This window comes from Sceloporus occidentalis, unplaced genomic scaffold, assembly GCF_023333645.1.
Source record: "Sceloporus occidentalis isolate IW3139 unplaced genomic scaffold, rSceOcc1.0.p SCAF_2, whole genome shotgun sequence".
NCBI lineage: Eukaryota > Metazoa > Chordata > Lepidosauria > Squamata > Phrynosomatidae > Sceloporus > Sceloporus occidentalis.
The window spans coordinates 175,532,325-175,554,587 of record NW_028316982.1 but is presented as its reverse complement, the minus strand read 5'-3'; the positions used below and the strand labels follow the sequence as shown (position 1 = coordinate 175,554,587).

The following is a 22,263-nucleotide window of genomic DNA, read 5'->3' as shown; positions in this document are numbered from 1 at the left end:
CGTTTTGGCGGCTGCATTGTCCCTCTGCACCTGCAGACTGCCATTTTTGGGTGGTCTGTACTGTGCCTACATTCCTACAGAATAAGACTGAAATGTTAAAGTTTATGAACTGACTGAGATAGATAAATTAGTGGTGTTGATCAAAGAAAAATGCTGATTTTTTCTTTTAAAGACTGGGAACTATTTTTACAGTATCTGAGGAAGAAAACAGGGAAAACAGTTGCAGACTTGGAAGCTTGAAAGTTTTGGGTTTTTTGTAGGTCAGAAATGAGATATAAGTAAAATGATACTACTGAGAAAATTTATATATTGAGAAAATTTAAAATCTTTATGTTAGGGAAGTCAGATATTGTTTGTGTTAGTTATGTTTAATTGGTATCTCTTGTTTTTTGTGTTATTGGTTTTATTTTTACTTAGTGAGAGTAAAATGGAGTTGGGGTAGGAGCATGGAGTTATTATTTTAGATTAAATTGGAAAATGGTTTTAAATGTTATGTTTATAGCTGAACCTGGTTTTTTAATTTTTGCTTTTGGTATGAATTATTATTTGTTTGTTCATTTTTAAATTAATAAAAAAAGTTTTTAAAAGATTTTAACCAAATTAATCATGCTCAATGAGTTTGTTACAAAGGTATGATCAGGAAAAAAAGCAAATCTTTGTCAGTATAATTAAATAGTAGTGTTGTTCATCAGCTTCTGGTTAAATAGAAGTTGCTGTATTTCCAAAACTATGTTGGTGGGAGTGTATATTTGGGATTTTGTGGGTAGGATCCAGTAGTTTATTCTTTTGGGATCCCACTTCTTCCATTAACATTGCTGACCATTCCTTTCCTGCAGCCCCCCCCCCCCCCCCATGCATACTGAAAGCCAGCTCCACAGGGCTATGGAAACTTCAAGAACAGGTCTGTGCCTTCATAGTGGGATATATCAAGAAGAAGAGGGCAAGACAGTCCTAATTCTGCTGGTGCTGGCTACAAAAGAACACTATGGGATCCTGGACCTAGCAATTTTTCAATTTTTCATGTGCTTTTTAAAGTAAAACACTACTTATACGTTAGTTACAAAGTAATGAATCATGCATTATTTCAAACAAGTAACATGGTGGCATTAATGTTCCAATTAAAAGAAAATAACACATTAACAATGTATAGTACTCTATACTACACTGCTCTGGTTACAAAGCAGCCTGTAGCCTCACATAGAACAAAGACAGACTCCTTTCTCAAAAGAAGGTGCTTTGTTGCTGCAAATGGTGAAGGAATTTTTATTGCATTTCTTTTATTGCCTTTCTTCCCAGATACCTTAAGGCTATCTTTGGGGGGGGGGGGGGGGGTTGAAGCTTAACCTTTATATCTCTTTATCTTTTTAAAAAAGTAAATCTAATGCTAACATGCTAACTCTTTTGAACAGCATTCCAAACTGTGGGTGATTCACATATCTCAGCATAAAAGAAGAGTGGAATTCTGGCAGATTTTTACTCTTCTCAAAGAGGTTTGTTGTTCCCCAAGTTAGGATTTTTATGATAAGACTTTATTGCACCTGCTTTATGTTTAAGTTCTTAAGAAATTCTGCTTTATTTTTAAGTTCTAATTACTGTGATAGAGTCACCTTAGGGTCACCATAAGTCAGAAACAACTTCAAGGCACACAATAATGGCTTTTTAGTTGTATTATTTAAAAGGTAGATCTTTTTGTTTTTAACAATATTATAAAAGAATTCCAACCACAGTAGACTCATTGAGTAAACTGAGATTGTTAAATCCCCCCTCCCGTGTGTTTCGAGTCCATGCTGGACTCAGAAGTCAGTTTCCCTCCCCCTGCATGGCTCTGAGTCTGTGATAGACTTGGAAAGCAGCTGAGAGGGGCAGCAGCGAAATACTGGACTTTCTCCTCCATCCCAGCTTACTCCCTGGAGAGGAAGCCCGGGATGGAGTAGCCTGCAAGGGTGTGCATGCATTACTCCTGCCACTGGCAGAAGGGCCCAACCAGGTATCACCCTTCCCTTTCTGGGTGTCACCCGGTGCGGACTGCACCCCTCACATCCCCTAGTGATGCCATTGTTCACATACTCAAGTGAAAAAAGCCAACATATGTGTCCACATAGATACATTCAGCTTACAAATCATTCAAAATAGAAAACCATGATCAAATACTAGCAGCATAAAAATGACAACATAATCCCACATGTATTTACTCATATGTAATTTCTACTGGGTTTGGTAGGACTTACTGCTAGTGAATGCGCTTGCCTTATATTTTAAAAGGATGAATAAATTAAAAGGTCTCCATCTAAGCACTTGAAGGTCAGTGAATGTGGTTCCTTACAACGTTCTCTGTGAATAGCACTGAATAAAAAAAGTCACCATGGCTGATATGTTCCTGAACTATACCAGGTTTTTAAAGGTTAAAAAACCAATAATGTTACATTAAAATTGACACACTGAAGGTTATCGCATGGGGGCAAAACCGTCCCCTGATGTGTTCTAACGAGCACGAGCGCGGGCGCGCACGGAGCGTGATGGGAACCCGATGGGGCCCAGAACCCTAGTTTACCGCACGGTGGAACGCCGCCGCTGCCACCGGCATTCCCATCGGGTTCCTGATGTATTCCAGGAGGCACCATTTCTGGGAACGCTTTTGAAACTGTTCCCAGAAATGGCGCCTCCTGGAACACATCGGGAACCCAATGGGAATGCCGGCGGCAGCGGCGGCGTTCCACCGTGCGGTAAACTAGGGTTCTGGGCCCCATCAGGTTCCCATCACGCTCCGTGCGCGCCCGCGCTCGTGCTCGTTAGAACACATCGGGGGACGGTTTTGCCCCCATGCGATAACCTTCCTTGTTGTATTGTTTGAACGTTGATTGTGCCAGGAAACATAACAGAATCAGTATAGATGTGTGAAAATTAGTAAGACAGTTGTTCTTTACAAACTGAGGAAAGTAAATGTACTTTCTTAAGCTACAGTCTCACCTTGCTGATGACTAGCTTGGATCCAATCTTAATCATGTCTAGAGTAGATTGATCAAAATAAATGGGATCTATTTCAGTAATTACTAACCAGTGACATTGATTTCAAGAAATGTGACTATGTCTGGATTTATTGATTTATTTATTGTATTAGAGACTGATCTACTTGTTAAATTATTTGCATATTGTCTCTTGCAATGATGTCCATGTTGCATCTTGTCTGCATTCAGGGGTTCAAACTGGAAGATTTTATAGTGTTTTGCAAGACTAACCAATAAAATTAACAAACTGTTGATTTTATTTATGTAAAAGAAGCCTATCTTTCATCTTCACACAAAATTAGATGAAAATGTAAATATTTTTGCAATGAAACTTTTTTTAAAATTCTTACATTTCACATAGCTTTTGAGCTGTGGTTACCCTGTTCCTACTGCTTGGTTTGGTTTTTGAATGAAAGTTTAATGTGTGTATTGATCCACTAGAGGGCAAAAGTATCCAGGTTTTTTTATAAACAAACATGCAGTCCAAAATCAGACTCTGGTTTCAAAATGGGTTCAGCGTCAAGAAACATTAAATTCAAGCAATATAGAGAGAAGTAGTTATGGCTAATTTAAAAATCTAATAATTCTTCTTTTGTTATAGTTCGTGCATAAGACTGATAATGGATTTTTCATTTGACCAACCAGATCTTAAAAATATGTGTAGCACCTGTGGCTTGGAAGTATAATTATTTCGCAAAATAATATATCTGTTGCTTATTAAGTGTAACTGGGGGAAGAGGCATTAAAATGGCAAATGAGATTCAATGTAAGTAATGGCCATGCCATTTCTTACTCAAGAGGAAAACATATCTGCACACAATGAGTTTTCAGTCCATCTCTACTTATCCCACAACTGCTAAATTTACTGGGAATTTGGGAGATTATCACACCAGGGCCAATTCAGCAATAATCATGGTAGTGAAAGCTAATGCAACAGCGGCACTATAGTGCTCAATATTTTTGCAATCGCACAATAATTGTGACATAAATACTTATATATATATATATATATATATACACACACACACACACACACAAATAAAAGGAGCAATCCCCTTTCTCTGAATAAAGTGGTAAAAGGCAAGAGCTTAGTCCAGCCTGGGAGCACCAACAAGAAGCACGGATCCCTTCTACTCTCTCATCCATCCAGCCTTTAGGATGAGCACAAACAGCTTTGACTGCCAGAATTTTCTAAATTCTTTGGCATCATTTTCCTTTGCATCTTTTGTTACATGCCCTTAAGTTTTACCCTCAACTTATCCATGAGTCATATCAAAATCCATAATTTTGGCCTCAAAACCTGCCCTCGACTTATACATGAGGTTGACTTATAGTCAAGTATATATGGTAAACACACAAATGATGCTCTGCTCTAGACCCACAACGAATTCCAACTCCCAGAATTCCATAGCCTTGAGGCAGAAATAGTTAAAGCAGTGCCAAACTGGGTTATTTCTCCTTTGTGGATGCAGCCTAGGAACTGGAGTTTTGTGGGACATTTCGCCTCCTGCATCAGAGAGCTCTGGGGGACAAACTCCAATCCCCAGGCTTCCCTAGCACTGAGCCAGGACTAGATTATGGCTGCAGTGTGTTTTGGAAAACATTTAAAGCAGGCAAAAAGCAAAAAGTCAGAGTTGGCATGTGGATTTTTAATGCAAGATCCAACAATGCACTCTTGATGTCTGGAAACAAGCAGAGTTTGGAAAAGGGAGGGCAGTGCAGAGCAGGGGAGGAGGGACTCTGGCTCTTTTTCAAAAGTGTGGCCTTCCTCCTCCTTCCCTTGCAGGAGGAGTGTCTCTTTTTCACGGAAGAGGCTTTGGCCACAGCCAGAATGGAGGAAAGGTATGTCACTTCCACCCTGCCTTCCTGACCTTAAGGCTTAAGGGCTGCATCCACACTGCAGAAATAATCCACTTTGACACCTCTTTAGCTATCAGGGCTCAGTGCTAAGGAATCCTGGGGAAGGGTTGTTCGTTCAAGCACCAAAGCTGTCAGACAGACATAACCCCCAACTCCTGGGATTCTAAAGGCTGGAGCCATGGCAGTTAAAGTGGTGCAAAACTGGGTGATTTCTGCAGTGCAGATGCAGCCTTAGAGACTTCAGAAAGCCACCTTCCTCCTCCTCCCACAGATTTAGGCTGCCTAGTTTTATAATGACTCTGCAAGACCATCTTGTTGCTCTCAGTGGTTCCCAAACTTTGTTTTTTCCAGGTAGAATTCAAGGATACAGCCCTCTTGGTCTGTAGAATCAGTATGGAAATGCATCTGAGGAAGTAGACTTTATGCCACAAAAGCTCATGCTGCCAACTTATTTCTTTCAGGGAGGTCCACAACACACTGCAGAAATAATCCTGTTTGAGAACGCTTTAATTACCCTGGCTCAATGCTAGGGAATCCTCGGAAGTGTGGGGCATTTAGCCGTCTCTGTCAGAGAGCTTTGGTGCCACAAGAGAATACAGTTCCCAGGATGTCCTAGCACTGATCCAGGGCAGTTAAAGCAGTCTCAATCTGGATTATTTCTACAGTGTATTTTGGACCTTGGTCTGCATCCACCCTGGAGGAATAACCCGGTTTGGTGCCACTTTAACTGCCCTGGCTCAAGGCTATGAAATTCTTGTTTGAATAAACACATAGGCCCATTAGCAACCAACACTACACATGCAAATCACTCCTGCCTTTCCAGATCACACAATATATATAGCCAAGTCCTTTCCAGGCAAACTTTCTCTGAAGATGCCAGCCACAGATGCTGGCAAAACGTCAGAAAGAAACTCTGCTAGAACATGGCCACATAGCCCGAAAAACCCACAAAAACTATGGATGCCAGCCATGAAAGCCTTTGACTTTACATTAAAATGTGTCACCTTACTCAGTTGCTAGGTCTTCCATCAGTCTTGTCAGATTCATGAAAGTATAAATCTCGTTTTGTTAATTTTGATTCCAGATTCTATGCAGCAACATGCTTGGCCTTATTTGGATTGCTAAATTCTTATGGAATGGCTAGTGCTCTGGACATTAAACCTAACATTGTTTTGATGCTGGCTGATGATCTTGGGATTGGAGATATAGGCTGCTACGGTAACAACACTATCAAGTAAAGTATTCTCAGCTTACCTTCCTACTAGTTTAAACCAGCTATGCACTTTAACTAAATAAAAGAAAGATTCATAACAGTCTTTGATCCATCTGGGTTTTTTTTCCATTCTATTTTACCTCATTATGACTTGAGCCTCTTGTGTTAACCATTATGCTCAACTGACTACAAATCAGAGGCGCTGCCAAAAAACCAAAGACCATTTTATTACCGTATATACTCAACTATAAGTCGACCTCATGTATAAGTCGAGGGTAAAATTTAGGTGCATGTAACAAAGGATTAAAGGATGATGGAAAGGAAAATGATCCCAAAGAACTTAGAAAATTCTGGCAGGCATAACTTTGTGCTCATCCTAAAGGCTGGATAGATGAGAGAGTAGAGGGGATCCATGCTTCTTTTTGGTGCTACCAGGATGGACTGAGCTCTTGCCTTTTATTCAGACAAAGTGGATAGCTCACTTTTTATACATATAAGAGTTAACATACAGTACATACAGTACACTGGCCCATGGATAAGTCAACCCAGGTTTTTTGGGTCAAATTTTTGACAAAAAAATTCTAGACTTATACATGAGTATATACAGTAATATATTATTTCCATCTTTTGGCATACTTCATTCTCCCTCTCCCCTGAGATAATATCCATTATTTTAGGACACATTAACCAGCTCTTGACTTCAACACAGGGATTTACTATTTTACATGTAAGGAAACGTATTATCCGTATTCATGTTTGTCATGGCCTCCCTTAGTGGTTAGGCCTCTTTCAGCCCTTGGATATGATGCTCTTATTACTTGATGTTTGTATTCCACCACCTCAAAACCACAACTAAAGCCCATTCAGTTCTCTTGTCTTCTCTCTTATTCTGCCTTATTTTTCAACTTCAGCCTCTTTAAAGATGGCAGATTGGGAGTGAGAGAGAGATCCAAACTACCCTCACAATTTGTCCTCTTTTTGCCCATTCTGTCATTAGAGTGCCACCAACAGAGGAATCAAGCTTGGAAAACTAACTTTTTAAAAACTACAACTCCCCAATTCCATTTGCCTTTGTGGCCAGGTGGCATTCTGGCAGGGGATTCTCGGGATGACTGTCCCAAAAGTTAATTTTCTGAGCTTTGTGGAACAGTAGCAGCAACAAACTTCCCACTGCTGTGTAGAAGAGGGTCTCAAGGTTGACAATCTTTGTTTGTCAACAGATGTTTCCACCACAACTAAAGGAGAATTTCATTTACCTCTAGTGGCCCTTGGAACATCCTTTCAGGGACCATGGAGGATTGCTGCCTTACAGATCCTTGTTTCAATCCAATGATCACCACAGGTGGACACACAAAAGTTCACAACATGACAATAGCAATAGCAAATACATTTCTATACCACTTATCAGCGAAATAGCACCCCCCAAGTGGTTTACTAACCTACAGAAGGATAGAAAGCTGACTGGACCTTGGAGCCCTCCTCTAGGATCAAATTTATAGTGTTGTGGCTGCAGTACCAGCATTAAACCACTGTGCCACCAGGGCTCTTTCGACGACAGGACTAGAGCTATGTGCATAGTTGAATGACAGATCTTGCCAACAGTTTTCAGAGAGGTAGCCCAGTTAGTTTCTTGCAGCATAAACATGAGAAAGGCAGGGGGAGAATAAAAGGAATGTGGCAGCCCCTTTAACTAGGGTTGTGTGTTTCCTTTGTAGAGTAGTGTTATGTTGCATGCATGAATGTGTCTCTAGTTATCCCCTTTACATTTCTTTTGGAACCTCTTATACATTAGATGTCATTTGAAAACCATTCTTACTAGGCAAATTAGTAGTAGTAGCATTTGGTAGCTTATATGCATGTGATAGTGTGTTATTTCAGCTTTGTACTCTTGTAGGTCATAATGTGCTACCTAATTATATTAATATATCACATTTTTGTCTTAGGACCCCTAACATTGACCAGCTAGCAATGGAAGGTGTGAAACTTACTCAGCATATTGCAGCAGCTTCACTTTGTACACCAAGCAGAACAGCTTTCCTGACTGGCAGATACCCCATCAGATCAGGTGGGCATGTTTGGAATGTGTAGGTAGATATACAACTGAACTAGTTTGAAGAATTGAACAATATAACATCCCCTGTTGTTGTTGTTTTGTGCCTTCAAAGTTATTTCCAAATTATGGCAAGCCTAAGGGGTTTTCTTGGCAACATTTATTTAGAGCAGGCATGCCCTTGTCTTCGTCTAAGACTGAAAGAGTATGACTTGGCTAGGGTCACCCAGTGGGTTTCCTTGACTGAGCAATGATTCAGACGATAGTCTCCAAAGTCATGCACCACTACACCACACTGGCATTATTATTATTATTATTATTATTATTATTATTATTATTATTATTTTCTTATATCCCACCTTTCTCCCAGTATAGGGACTCAAGGCAGCAAATAAGAACTTAATACAATACAATTTAAGAACAGTACAATATTAAAATATATACATGTAAAATTTAAAAAGCAATTAAACAATTTTAAGAGTTAAAACAATTATGAATTAAAATGTAACGTGTTAAAATACAAATTTTAAATTTTAAATTGTACATCATTTAAAACCCAGCCCTTATCAGCTTGAAAAGGCCTGACAGCACAAGTATGTCTTTATCCGCTGCTAAAAAGATAGCAGTAGCTCTCTAGGAAGGGATTTACCAAGCTTGGGAACAGCGACTGAGAAGGCCCTCTCTTGTTCCCACCAAACAAGCCTGAGATGGTGGTGGGACAGAGAGAAGGGACTCTCCTGATGAGCTCAACACTCTAATGGGCTTGTAAAGAGAGATACAGTCCTTCAAATAATCTGGACTCAAGCCGTACAGAGTTTTATCGGTGAAGATCAGTACTTTGAATTGTGGCCAGAAATGGATTTGCAGCAAGTGGAGCTGTTGCAACAAGGGAATTGTATGTTCCCTGTAGCCAGCTCCAGTTAACAACCTGGCTGCAGCTCTTTGTGCCACCTGAAGTTTCTGAGCACTTTTCAAAGGCAACCCCATGTAGAACACAGTGCAGTAATCCAAACAGGATGTAACCAAGGCATGTACCACCGTGGCCATCTCACTTTTCCAGGAATGGGCGCAGTTGGCGCACTAGCTTTAACTGTGCAAACACACACCTGGTCACTGCCAAAACCTGGACATCCAAGCTCAGCGTTGAATACAGAAGCACCCCCAAACTACGAATCTGAGTTTTCAGGGGAAGTGAAACCCCATCTAACACAGGCTGAATCCCTATTCCCAGATCTGTCTTTCGACTTACCAGGAGCACCTGTATCTTATCTCGATTAAGCTTCAATTTGTTCGCTCTCATCCAGTCCATTACAGTGGCTAGACCAGTTTAGGAGGGGAGCATCTTCCTTGAAATTAAGTGGAAAGGAGTGATAGAGCTGGGTATCATCAACATACAGGTGACTCCTTACTCCAAAGCTCTGGACAACCTCTCCCAGTGGTTTAAGTTAGATGTTAAAAAGCATAGTGGACAGCCAGCACCACCTTCCCCCAGCACCAGCTTCAAAGAATGCCCCCTCTAGAAAGAACGGAACCACTGTAAAACAGTACCTCCAAGCCTCATCCCATGGAAGCAACTCAGAAAGAGTTGATGTTATCAAACACTGTTGAGAAATCCAGTAGAACCAACAGGGATGCATTCGCCCTATCCAGTTCACTGTATAGGTCAGCCACCAAGCTGTTTCTTTCCCATAGCCAGGCCTGAAATCAGACTGACATGGATCTAGATATTCTGCTTCATCCAGGACCCCCTCGAGTTGAGAAGCCACTACACGATCCAGCATCTTGTCCAAAATTAGAAGGTTGGAAACTGGCCTGTAATTGTCTAGTACAGTAGGGTCTAGGGAAGATTGTTTTGAAAAGAGGTCTTACCACAGCCTCCTTTAGGTGTGTTAGGACCATGCCTTGTTGTAAAGAGGCATTAATTACTTCCTTACCCACTCCACCAGTCCTCCTCTGGCCAGTTTAATAAGCCAGGAAGGGCAAGGGTCTAGTATACATGTAGTGGTTCTCACCTCTCTAAGAACCTTGTCCCCATCTTCAGGCTGCACAAATTGAAAAGTATCCATCAATTCTGCAGAAGCCAAGGTTACATTCACCAAAACTGTGTCAACTTTGGTATCTGCGTCACAGCCAATCCAAGTGATTTTATCAATGAAATGGTGGGCGAATTCTTCACAGTGATGTGCTGGATGACTTACATTCTCTTCAGGATCAGATTGTAACAGATCCCTGACCACTCAAAACAACTCAGCTGAATGGTTCTGTGCAGCTACAATAGCTTTAGTCAGACCTTTTTTGCTGCCTTTATGGCTTCACCATACCTTTTCAGGTAGATTTTAGCCTGTTTTTGGTCGGATTCACTTAAGTTTTCTGCCACTGTTGCTTTCACCAACCCTCATTGTTACGTCTTTAAAATAATGAATTTTGTTCTTCATGAACAAAACAGAACATAGTAGGAGGATACTTATATGTATATCTTCTAATTGTTCTTTTTAAAAACCATCCAACCCCACCATTAGCTTAGACCACTTTCATCATCATCATCATCATCATCATCATCACCACCATCAAATCAAAGAGCAGCTGAAAATCATGGATTAATTCAATGGTGGCTGTGGTCACAGAACTCCTGTTTCTTTCCAAAGCAGTCAAGTTATCTTGTTGCTCTTTGCAGGATTTGGAGGAATAATGGATACTTTATATGGTATTTCAAATTTTCTGCTAGAAAGCTACAGTTCATCCTCTATAAGAGTTTGCAATACGCTGGGAACACTAGTTCAGAACAGTACACTAGAATTCCTTGGTAGAGATTTCTAAGTACAGTGGTCCCTTGGCTTACGTGGGGGATCCGTTCCGGACGCGCGCGCCCGCGTAAGCCAAAAAACACGTAAGCTTGAGTCCCATTCAATTGAATAGGGCTCCTGCTCGTGGCATGGGAGACCGCATACACCACAGGTGCACACGCCATTCACTCTCCCATCGTGCAGCTTCCGCATAAGCAGGAAACCGCATATGGGGCACCTGCCTATAGCGTGGGCGCACTGTACCTCACTGAAGTACAGATCCCAAGAACCTCTACGATGCTGCCATGACAGTTAAAGTGGTATCAAACTGATATAACATGCTGCTTTGTTGTATGCAATATAAATAAGTGATTAGACTAATTCTCATCATTGTGTCAGACCTCTTTGTGCCGATCACCATTCCCTAGGTGTGGTAAGGCCTTAGGTGTGGTAAGGAAAGGATTGATTTGAGTTGCTGATATTACAACAGCCCTTTTCTCTGAGTGGGGAGTGTGTTATTCATAGCAAGATGCCTTAGATCCTGACTTAGTGCTTCATCACACTAGGGGGCAAACAGGATTTAAACGAGAGTTAAACTAGAGAAAACCAGGAAATGACTGATGATTATCACATGACATTTCCTGGTTTTCTCTAGTTTAACTCTCATTTGAATTCTGTTTGCCCTCTAGTGTGATAAAGCAGTTAGTCATGTTTGAAATTAAGGAGACAAAGTATTCATGATTAACCTTTGGGTAGTAATTGCTCTGTTCTGAGTTGGTGCCTAAATTATTTATTTATTTATTTATTTATTTATTTATTTATTTATTTATTTTGCTGTCCAACCTGAGATCCATATTAATTTCTTTAGTGAGGGGGAAAATAACACTCAACCAAAGAGACTTTTTTTACATAAATTCTTGCACAACTCCCCCCCCCCCACCAACATTTATAGATAGTGATGTTGGGGAATATATACATAAGTGTGTATATTTTTTAAATAACTGGATAGGGTTTTTCCTTGGTTAATGCAGGCATGGCATCAAGCAGTTCATATCGAGCATTGCACTGGAATGCTGGCTCAGGAGGACTCCCTGTCAATGAAACGACTTTTGCTAAGATATTGCATCAGCAAGGTTATACCACAGGACTGGTAGGTATGTAGATACTATGTCCATTCACTCAATGATATGGTTGTACTCTCTTATAAGCCTCCCCATTCAAGGACTGCTACAGTTACCCATTCCTGATCTACACGGCTATCTGTATAGTACAGAGAAAAGGAGGATGAGAAACAGGAAGCATAATGTTAACCATTTTCATAGAAAACCTTATAGGGGAAAAAAATCCTTTTTTCTTATAATGCCCTGGAACAAAGGAGTTCTACAAATATGACAAAACTAAGATAAAATTCCTTTTTTAGAATAAAATGTGTTATTTACAGTTTTTCTCCCTCAATCTGTTCAGACACTAATATATGAAGTATATTCAAAAATAGTTATGGCCTGATTTAACCTATTTCAGGTCTCAGAATAACTGAAATATGTTGGTTGGTTAAATAAATAAATAAATAAATAAATAAATAAATAAATAAATAAAATAAGCCATGCCTGGGTTGTAATATCATTTCTAGTAATGACACAGACATATCGTTGGAGTATATGAAGCTATCATAATCAAGCCATTGGTCTGTCCAGCCCAATGTTGTGTACATTCACTGACAGTGGTACTCTAAGGTCACAATCAGTCTCTTCAGTAGTCTTCTGCTACCTGTGGTCATGTCAGGAATTACTACAAAAGGTTGAACATGGAACTTTCTGCTTTCACCAAAGGCTAAATATGTTTCGCCCCATTGTTATGTCAGATGTGAGTCCAGATCCTGCCTCACGCATATTACTCTCAGACTCTTATGCAACATCACCTATTTTTCTCCTGTGCATCTAAAACACCTGACATGTGCAAAAGGCCACTACCAATGAGTATGTCACATTTTATTTATGAAATAAATAAATCTGACCTTTATTGCTCTGTCAGCATTACATAAAATGTCAATTGCAGAAGTTGCCTTATAAAACTACATTCACCTATTTCAGTGTCTAATGACATTCTAGGAAGTTAATTTTTGTTTTATATGATTAGTTAATGCTATTTCCATTTTTTTACCATGTGAAATAAGAAATAAGCTATGGATGGGAAAGCTGGATAGTGAAGAAAGTTGATAGGAAAAAAAACAACTTAGTTGAAATGTGGTGCTGGAGAAGAGGTCCGAGAATACTGTGTAATGCTAAAAAGACCAATGGATAGATCCTGGACCACAAGCCCATATTCTATCTGGAAGCCAAGATGACTAAACTGAGGTTGTCATATTTTGGCTATATCATAAAAAGAAAGGACTCACTGGAAAAAAAACTATAATGCTTGGAAAAGTATAGGGCAATAGGAAAAAGAAATGACTGTAGAGGGAAAACTCAATCAGAGAAGCTACGGCCATAAATCTGCAAGAGCTGAGCATGGTAGCTGAGGATAGGATGACTTGGAGGATGACTCTCATACATAGGGCTGTTATGAGTCAAAGTTGACTTGAAGGAAGTTAACAACAAAAACCAACAAGTTAAATAATTTATATGGTTCCTATATTGTAACAGCAGCCTGTGCAGTCATATTGGCCACATGGCCATGGAGTCGCCTTTGACAAAGCTGGCTCCCAGAGCTAAGTAATGGAGATAAGCATCACCCTCTACAGTTGGACACGACTTAATAATCACGTCAAAGGGGAAACCTTTACTGTTTACCTTTATGGTTCCCAAACTTATTGTATATTCCTTATAGTAAAGCATACTTTTGGAAGAGAAGCTGGGGAACCCTAGAAGCCACAAAACAGCACTTGGGCTTGCATATGGCCCAGAAGCTGCACTTGCACCACCCTTGTTGTAAGGGCATTGCTTGACACATGTTGCAGGGTGATATGTGAACTCTCCTTTGCACATTAGATCAATGGTGGGGAATTTGTAGTTCTCCAAATACTATTAGACTGTAACTCCCACCAGTTCCATCTCCATGTCCAATTATAAGGAATGTTTAGAGTTGCAGTCCAATAACATCTGTAGGATCATATGTACCCCATTCCTGCATTAAACAATCATTTACTAAAAAACATTAGTGATGCAGTATAAAAATACAGGTAAATAGCAGATTAAGAGCCTCCACTAACACTACTGTGATGTTTTACATTAATAGAAAACACACTCGCTCAAGCTTCTACATGGCATCCCTTCAGATCTTTAAGTATGACTATCATATCACCTTTCCATCTCCACTTCACAGTTGAGCAGTCTTATTCACTTCTGTGATGCTTCAAAGGAACACTCTGAGAATACCGTTTCCCCCAATTTCCTTTAAGATTTTTTAAGGCAATGAAAAGTACAACAATAACAGTCTGTTTTCCTTCATTTCCAGGGAAGTGGCATCAAGGTGTAAACTGTGACTCTGTCAATGATTATTGTCATCATCCCCTAAATCATGGCTTTGATTATTTTTATGGCATGCCTTTCACTCTTCTCAGCAACTGCCAGGACAACAAGACTCCAGATCTGGATGCAGCCTTTCAAGCTAAGCTGTGGTTTTACACTCAGCTCATTGCCCTAGCCATCCTAACAGTTTTTGCAGGGAAGCTTGCAGGGCTGTTCTCTGTTACTTGGAAGGCATGCATCTGGTTATCATTGCTTGGATTTCTATTTTTTGCTTCCTGGTATTCCAGCTACGGCTTTGTGAAATACTGGAATTGTATCTTGATGCGCAACTACGACATTACTGAACAACCAATGAGGCTGGAAAGAACAGCTTCTCTCATGCTAAATGAAGCAGTTTCATTTATTCAGAGGTAATTGACCTATTTCCTGAGATAGTAAAACCTGTAAAACTAGCAATGTTCGCGAAATGTGACTAAAACATTCTGATTTTTTTCCTTTGAAGCAACAAACACAGACCATTCCTTCTCTTTGTTTCTTTTCTACACGTCCACACACCTCTATTTACCACAGAAAGATTTCTTGGGAAAAGCAGGCATGGTATATATGGTGACAATGTAGAGGAAATGGACTGGTTGGTAGGTGAGTTGGCTTTCCTTAAAAGGAAAAAAAACCCTCTTGTCTCTGGACAGGCTTTGGTCATTCTCAGAAGACAAGGCATGTGCTAAGACACTGTTAGCATTCCATGACTTAGTTTTCCAACATGTGACTATCTTGAACATTTGATTCATTTCTCTACAGTAATAATTCACTGAATGCCTACCAAGAATCTAGTGTTTCTGGTAGAAAGGCACCAAGGGAGAAAACTGTGAATTAATGATCATTGTCATCACCCTCTAAGTGATGACAATAGCTAATTATTTTTATAGCATGCCCAGAACACAGGATGATGGCTAGTACATTATCCCATCATGTCTCAAGGTGGTTGGTTACTTTTGCATAGCTGAAGGAAAAGTATAAAGAAAATATTAACATAAATGCACTGGTAAATCTGTTCTTGCTTTCATAGTAAATCTGTTAATCGTTATTTCTTTAATATGTAGGCCAGATTCTAAAAACTATTGACAAGGAAGGACTTAGAAGCAACACACTTGCCTATTTTGCCTCAGATCATGGAGGACAGCTGGAAGCTCAAGAAGGAGCAATCCAGCTAGGTGGCTGGAATGGCATATATAAAGGTAACTTGCATAGAAATACAGCAGTTATGTTTAGAACAGGGGTGGGAATAATGTGGTGTCTAGATGTCGCTGGACTGTAACTCCCAGCATTCTTCACCCTTTGCTGTGCTAGCTGGGGCTTCTGGGAGCTGGGACTTCTGGGAGCTGCAGTCCAATATCAGCTGGGTGTGTGTTCCCACCCTGAACTAGAATTTTAGAATGCAGTCTTGCTTGGATTGCATTCCAGAAACAGGTACATGTATTATTTATTTATTTATTGGATTTATAGCCTGCCTTTCTCCCAAAGTGGGATTCAAGTTTTAATGACATTCTGTGTACAGTTTATGCATCTTTTACCTTTTAATGCATCTATTGCTGTTACATTTTATGATATTCTTCTGAATATATCAGAAATACTTACCCATTTTGTATTTTTATGTTTTTAATGTTCCAAGACATTCGATCTTTCTTTGCTTATACAGATTAATCAAAGGGTTAACGTATAAATTGAAATCAAATGAAAACAGGGTGTATTGAATTAAACTGATTTAATGCTTTTGATTTTGCACAGTTTTGTGAATTATTCAGTCATTGTATTAGTAGAAATGTTAAATTCTCTGTCTTTGTTTTAATATTCATTTGGGCTTCTGATTTTCTTTCCTCATGAAAAAAAATAATAAAAGTAAAATAAAAAATTTACCCATCTTGGGTGGAATAAAGTCTCTAATTGAAAAACATCAGTTAATGTTTAAGTTGTTTATACCTTTAGCTGTTTTGAAAACATATTGTAAAAGTAGAAGTATAAATATTTTAACAACAATATTCTCTAAACCAGAGTTGGGCATCTTGTGATGCTTAGATGTTAGACTGTAACCCAGCCAGCGTAGCCAGTAGTAACAGATGAAGTTAGAGCCATAGGTTTTCCACCTTGCTCTAAAACATCACAGACCTGCACTTAACATGAATACGCTTATATTCCAAATATTGAATATAAATGAAGCAGTTTCATTTATTGAATATATTCATTATATTGAATATAACATTTTTTTGTATTATTTAATGCCACTATTCTCACTAGAATCCAAAATGACTAAACTAAGGCTATCATACTTTATCATAACATATTTTATCATTTAACATTTTCTTAGTTGTGTAGACCCATATCCCACTAGGTTCTCACAGGCTTTTGAAGTTTTGAAGTTTTTCATATTGTCAAATGTTTCAGGTTAAGAACCAAGCCTTGGGGAAATTCATATTAATGATGGCAGTGTATGAATGAGACACTGGGTTTCGTCCTGATTAGATACTTCCAAAGATAATGGTTCAGTCTCTCACCAGGTATCATGTCCCTTGTGCACATCTTGTAAAAATGTGAGATGGGATTTTTCAGTTACAAAAACATTTATTCTGTGTAGCTGCAACTCTTGTAATATTTGCTCTATCAAGCATACTCATGGAACTGGACCTAAGGGAAAAAGCAAAGGGAGATTCCCAGCCATCTATAATCCAAAAAACATGGAAATCAGTTAAAATCAACTTGTTTGTTTCCATAATGTTTATCTTGTATTCCTAATCTAGGAGGCAAAGGCATGGGAGGCTGGGAAGGAGGAATCCGTGTCCCAGGCATATTTAGATGGCCTGGAATGCTCCCTGCTAACACTGTTGTGGATGAACCAACAAGCCTTATGGATATTTACCCTACAGTCACTCATTTAGCTGGAGGAGTTTTGCCTAAGGACAGGTATAGAACTTCCATTCTTACTAATACTGTGGGAAATGTACCTTTACATTTATAGAATTCCTTTTCCAATATATGTCGTTGTTGTTAGCTGCCCTTGGGTCAAACTCAGTTCATAGTGACCCTGTGTATAAGACATCTCCAAGCCACCATATCCTCCCTGATTGAATCTATCCAGCTGCCTTGTGGTCTTCCTCTCTTTCTGCTACTTTCTACTTTTCCTAGCATTATTGTCTTTTCCAGTGATTTATGTCTTCTCGTGATATGGCCAAAGTACAACAGCCTCAATTTAATCATCTTGGGCGCGTTACAGACCGCCATAAGGGACGTTCTCAGGATGTCCTAGGTTTAAAAAGGGGCATCACTTCTTGACGCCCCCAAGCCTAATACGTCCTGAGGACGTACAAGATGGCGGCGCCTCATCTACATGGGGGCCGCCATGATGGCGTCACGAACGTGCCGCCTCCAAATGAGGCAGCGCGGATGTGACGGGGCGCTTAGTGCGCCCTTTCGTGGGTGCAAAAGCTCCTTCCTGGTCTTGCGTCGCTGGCACAGTCTTTAGATGGCTGCGCCCAGCAACGCAGAGGAGAAGGGGGCTCCTCTTCCCCACCGCCGCGGGGTGTCCTTGGGGCTTGAAGCCCCAAGGACACCCCTTGCCAGGCCTCGGGGAAGTGGCCTTTTGCTGCTTCCCCACGGCCTGGAAAGCAGCGGATCGGGGCCTCAGCAGCTGCCGCTCTGGCCACTGAGGCCCCGATCCGGCGGGGAAAGGGGCGGGTGCAGGCCGCCGCTTTTCGGCGGTCTGTAACGCACCTAAGGTTCCTGGGAAAGTACAGGCTTGATTTGTACAAGGACCCATTTGTTTGTCTTTTTGGCTGTCCAAGGTATTCTCAGCACTCTTCTCCAGCACCACATCTCAAATGAGTTGATTTTCTTCTTGTTCGCTTTCTTCACTGTCCACTTCTCAGATCCATACATAGTGATTGGGAATACCTTGGCTTGGACAATTCTCACTTCAGTGCTCAGTTCTACATCTTTACCATCCCAAGTTGTCTTCTTATTTCTTGACTTCAGTGTCCTTTCTGATCAATGTTTGATCCAAGATAGGGAAAATCTTTAACTATTTCTATTTCAAGCTGTGTTTTTGTTTTGTTTTGTTTGTTTGTTTGTTATCCAGAGTAGGTTTTTTTCCATTCAAGTGTCCAGTAGCACTTTATTCTAAAGCATATTTTCTACTATTCTTATGCAAAGTTTGTTATAGGGAGATTGTAACTTTTTCCCCCCTTATAGTCTTTCAAGTGGAAAAACAACATTTCCAGTCCAGTTGCACAGTGTCTGTGACATTGCTGGTTGTTATTTCCTCTGTCTCCTTTTTGTGAACTCTGGAAATGTTTCTTTAGATGGGAGAGGATGATACTCTTCTCATGTAAAACTGAAGCACAAGCATGCTCACATAGCATTTAAAAAAATAGAATATTAAATACTTTGCTTCCAGCCACATCTTTCACCATGCAGTCATTCTGCTTCTGTCTCTAAACTTTAACAGTGGTGGGTTCCAAATAACACTGTTCTGTTTGTATAACTCCTGTGCTTCCCCATCACTAGTTCTTTTCTTTTAATTCCCTCAAAAATCTGTTAAGTTGCTGCCCAGTGCCTTGTGATTGGCATCACTAGTACTATCCATTTGGAAGCATCCTTAGAAAACTATGTTCTGTCAGAGCTTCTGGAAACCTTCTGCTTGACCTATTATTATTATTTTTAAACTAATTTTTTGTGTATATTATGTGTGTTATTTATGAATGTGCCTCCCATGGTTCTGTATTTAACCACATGCTGGAGTTTTGTGCTTGTTTAAAATTAACCTTTTACAGGGTACAGTTAAGCATTGGTGTCACTACATATTGTTCACAAGAAGGTATCATTTATTTATTTTTTCACTCACTCAATAACTCTTCTTGTCAGTCTTTCACTTGATGGCTTCTCTTTTCTGTACCATTACAGAATAATTGATGGGAAGAATCTGTTGCCTTTACTACAACAAAAAGTCAAGAACTCAGACCATGAGTTCTTGTTTCATTACTGTGGAACATACTTACATGCAGTTCGCTGGCATCAGAAAAATAGTGAGTACAAAGTCTCATAAGTGGGAAATGTCCCTTACTTTATAACCAGGGTCAGACATGGTTAGTAATTGGATGGGAGACCAAGGGAATAGCAATGATCTCCAGGCTGGACTAGAAAAGAACTCTACCTGAAACCCTAGAGAGTCTTTGCTGTGTTAGACCTGATAGTACTGGTCTAGATGGACTAGTAGTTTGACTTCATATTAGGTTACTTGTTGTGTTTGCTTTTGGCCATTTAATCTAATTTTGCAATGTGAAGGGAATATATTGTATCTAATAAAAAGGGGGGTTGGAGAGTTGTTTGTATGCATTTTGTGACATTGGCAAGGGATTTTTTCCCCAGATTTCTAATGAAATCCAATCTCTGGTGAACGCTCTCATATCCCATCAGCTTCATAATTACTATATCAGGAATTGTTGTTTTGTTTTTTCCTACCAGCTGGTGCCTTATGGAAGGCTCATTACGTGACACCAATATTCCACCCCAAAGATGCAGGAGCCTGTTATGGGAAAGGGATTTGCCCATGTTATGGAGAAGGTGTAACTCATCACGACCCTCCTTTGCTCTTTGATTTGTCAAGAGACCCATCTGAAGCAGTGCCTCTGTCAGCAGATACTGAGCCACAGTTTCACACAGTCCTAAAACAAATAGGAAAGGCTGTGAAGGATCATCAGAGAACTCTTACTCCTGTCCCACAGCAGCTGTCTCTCTACAACATTATGTGGAAACCATGGCTACAGCCTTGCTGTGGGACATTCCCATTCTGCTGGTGTGATAAGGAAAGTGCCAGTGCACCTTCAGTTAATGTTGGCTAGCCAAAGCATATTGCTGCAATGAAGTTTTTAGTACAGAGAATGCCAACCAAGATCATGAAGTCACACTCTGAAGAAACTCAAAAAGGGGGAGGGGAATAGCATAAAAAAGATATCTGAGAAGATATTTGAGGTTGCATTTTTGCATTGCCCTGGGCATCCTATGTTCCAACCTATGAGCCAGTGCCTATGCTTCATGACTGGTAACTGTGCTCCAAAATCAGTCTCTTTCTGTCCCATTTTCTGCCCTTATTTTGCTAAAGCTTGCTCTGACACCCAAACCCCCCAACTCCATTTCAGAGAAGCTCTTCCTTTCTCTCCTCTTCTCCTCTGATCCCTTACCCTTTCTGTAAAGGTCTCCCTTACTAGCATTATGTGTTTTTCCCCACTTCCCTTAATTTTCCTTTCTTACTAGATTTTCACTGAATCATTTTTATTGTTTGTTTCACTATTCTCTTGTGCAGGGGTGGGAAGGATGTCATCCATGGGTTGTAATCATCTTTTCAACCTGTTTTTACAGCCCTCTCAGAGGCCCTCCAAAGTCTCTAGACCTCCGCATTTTTAAAAAACAAAAGGCAAACTTTTCCCCAAAACACTGAAGAGTGATATTATGTACTCAAAACAGCTCTGAACCACCCCACCCCCACTTACACCCCCCTCTCCAGCCTTCCTCAGTAGATGAAGAAATAGGGGGCAAGGAAGGTGGCCCTTGAGAACTTCACCGGTATCAAAAGTGGGCATCATCCTTGCTGCAATTGTCTGTCCCTTTTCTAGTAACTAACTTGCCCTGTGTCCTCTCCCTTCTGGTGTGTTATTTTGTTCTCAATAAACCCAGACCTATTTCCCACTTACTTTTCCTCTTTCCTAGTCTTTTGGCCCTGTGTGCAATGCAGATCAAATAATAATAATAATAACTTTATTACGGCCATTTGGCCAGCACAAATGCAGATCAAAAACTTTTTGGTATCTGACAATATGAGAGCCAGCGTGATGAGTGTTTGAGTGTTGGGCTAGGTCTCTGGAGACCAAGTTTCAAATCCCTGCTCATCCATAGAAACCCATCATGGGCAACTCACATAGTCTCAGCCCCAAAGAAAGGCAATGGCAAACACCCTCTGAACAAATTTTCCCAAGAAAACCCCATGATAGGGTCACTTTAGGGTCTCCATAAGTCAGAAATGACTTTTTAAAAAAGATTTATTTCTAGCCTGCCCAATCACGAAGAATCTGGGCGGGTTACAACAATAAAATACATCAAATTACAATAGAGTTTAAAAAAATCAAACCCTAGACCTGTCACACAGCAACAATAATCTGACAGACTCGTCCTTGCGTTAGCTTTTCCATTCCCCCTTCTTCTTGAGGCTTTGTTAACATACAAGGTGTCATTTACTCTCTCTGCATTATCACACATTTGGTAGGTTTTTTGAATTATAATCTTGTTAAATTGCAAGGAAGATGAAGATCAGCAGTTACCTGACTGTATACTGATTTCCTTGCATTCACATATATCCCACTGATTTATTGCATGCATCCTATTTCAATGTAATAATAAGGTGATGTTATTTTAGTAGGAAGTCATATCCCAAATGTTGTTTCTTATAAGCCTGGGTGAGTTCATGTTAACAGAAGCCTAATTCGTTGTTCTCATATTACAGTTCTGAATTTTTAAAAAAGTAGCATTTCCTTTACTAGCATACTTTTTCACTCAGAAATGCAAATAATTGTTGTACAGTGGTACCCCGGGTTACGAATTTAATTCGTTCCGCCGCCGCGTTCGTAACCCGGAAACTTTCGCTAGCCGAAAAAGCCATAGGCGCTAATAGCGAAAGCCGCGATTTCATGCGAAAAAGCGCCGAAAAGCACCAAAATTTTTTTCGTAACCCGAAATAACCTTCGTAACCCGGAAATGTTTTTTTCCATTGATTTCTTTCGTAACCCGGAAATTTCGTAAGGCGGCGCATTCGTATCCCGGGGTACCACTGTAGTCTATATGCCCA

The 22,263-nt window shown here is 40.1% G+C and overlaps 1 protein-coding gene across 1 annotated transcript; it reads left to right on the top strand.

The window, feature by feature from the left end:
* Positions 1 to 4,824: 4,824 nt before the first annotated feature.
* Positions 4,825 to 21,886, top strand: LOC149319371 (arylsulfatase D-like). Its single transcript, XM_089508052.1, has 10 exons — positions 4,825 to 4,847; positions 5,950 to 6,099; positions 8,022 to 8,143; positions 11,943 to 12,065; positions 14,365 to 14,788; positions 14,881 to 15,017; positions 15,479 to 15,613; positions 17,171 to 17,333; positions 19,329 to 19,450; positions 19,890 to 21,886. The coding sequence occupies exons 1-10, from the start codon at positions 4,837 to 4,839 to the stop codon at positions 20,264 to 20,266; spliced, it is 1,764 nt and encodes a 587-aa protein (XP_089364178.1). The 5' UTR covers positions 4,825 to 4,836; the 3' UTR covers positions 20,267 to 21,886.
* Positions 21,887 to 22,263: the final 377 nt, after the last annotated feature.

Coding starts and splice junctions, on each gene's coding strand:
- LOC149319371 (XM_089508052.1), top strand. Junction 14,789..14,880: donor GCAGTTTCATTTATTCAGAG/GTAATTGACCTA, acceptor TTTCCTTTGAAG/CAACAAACACAGACCATTCC. Junction 17,334..19,328: donor GGAGTTTTGCCTAAGGACAG/GTATAGAACTTC, acceptor GTACCATTACAG/AATAATTGATGGGAAGAATC.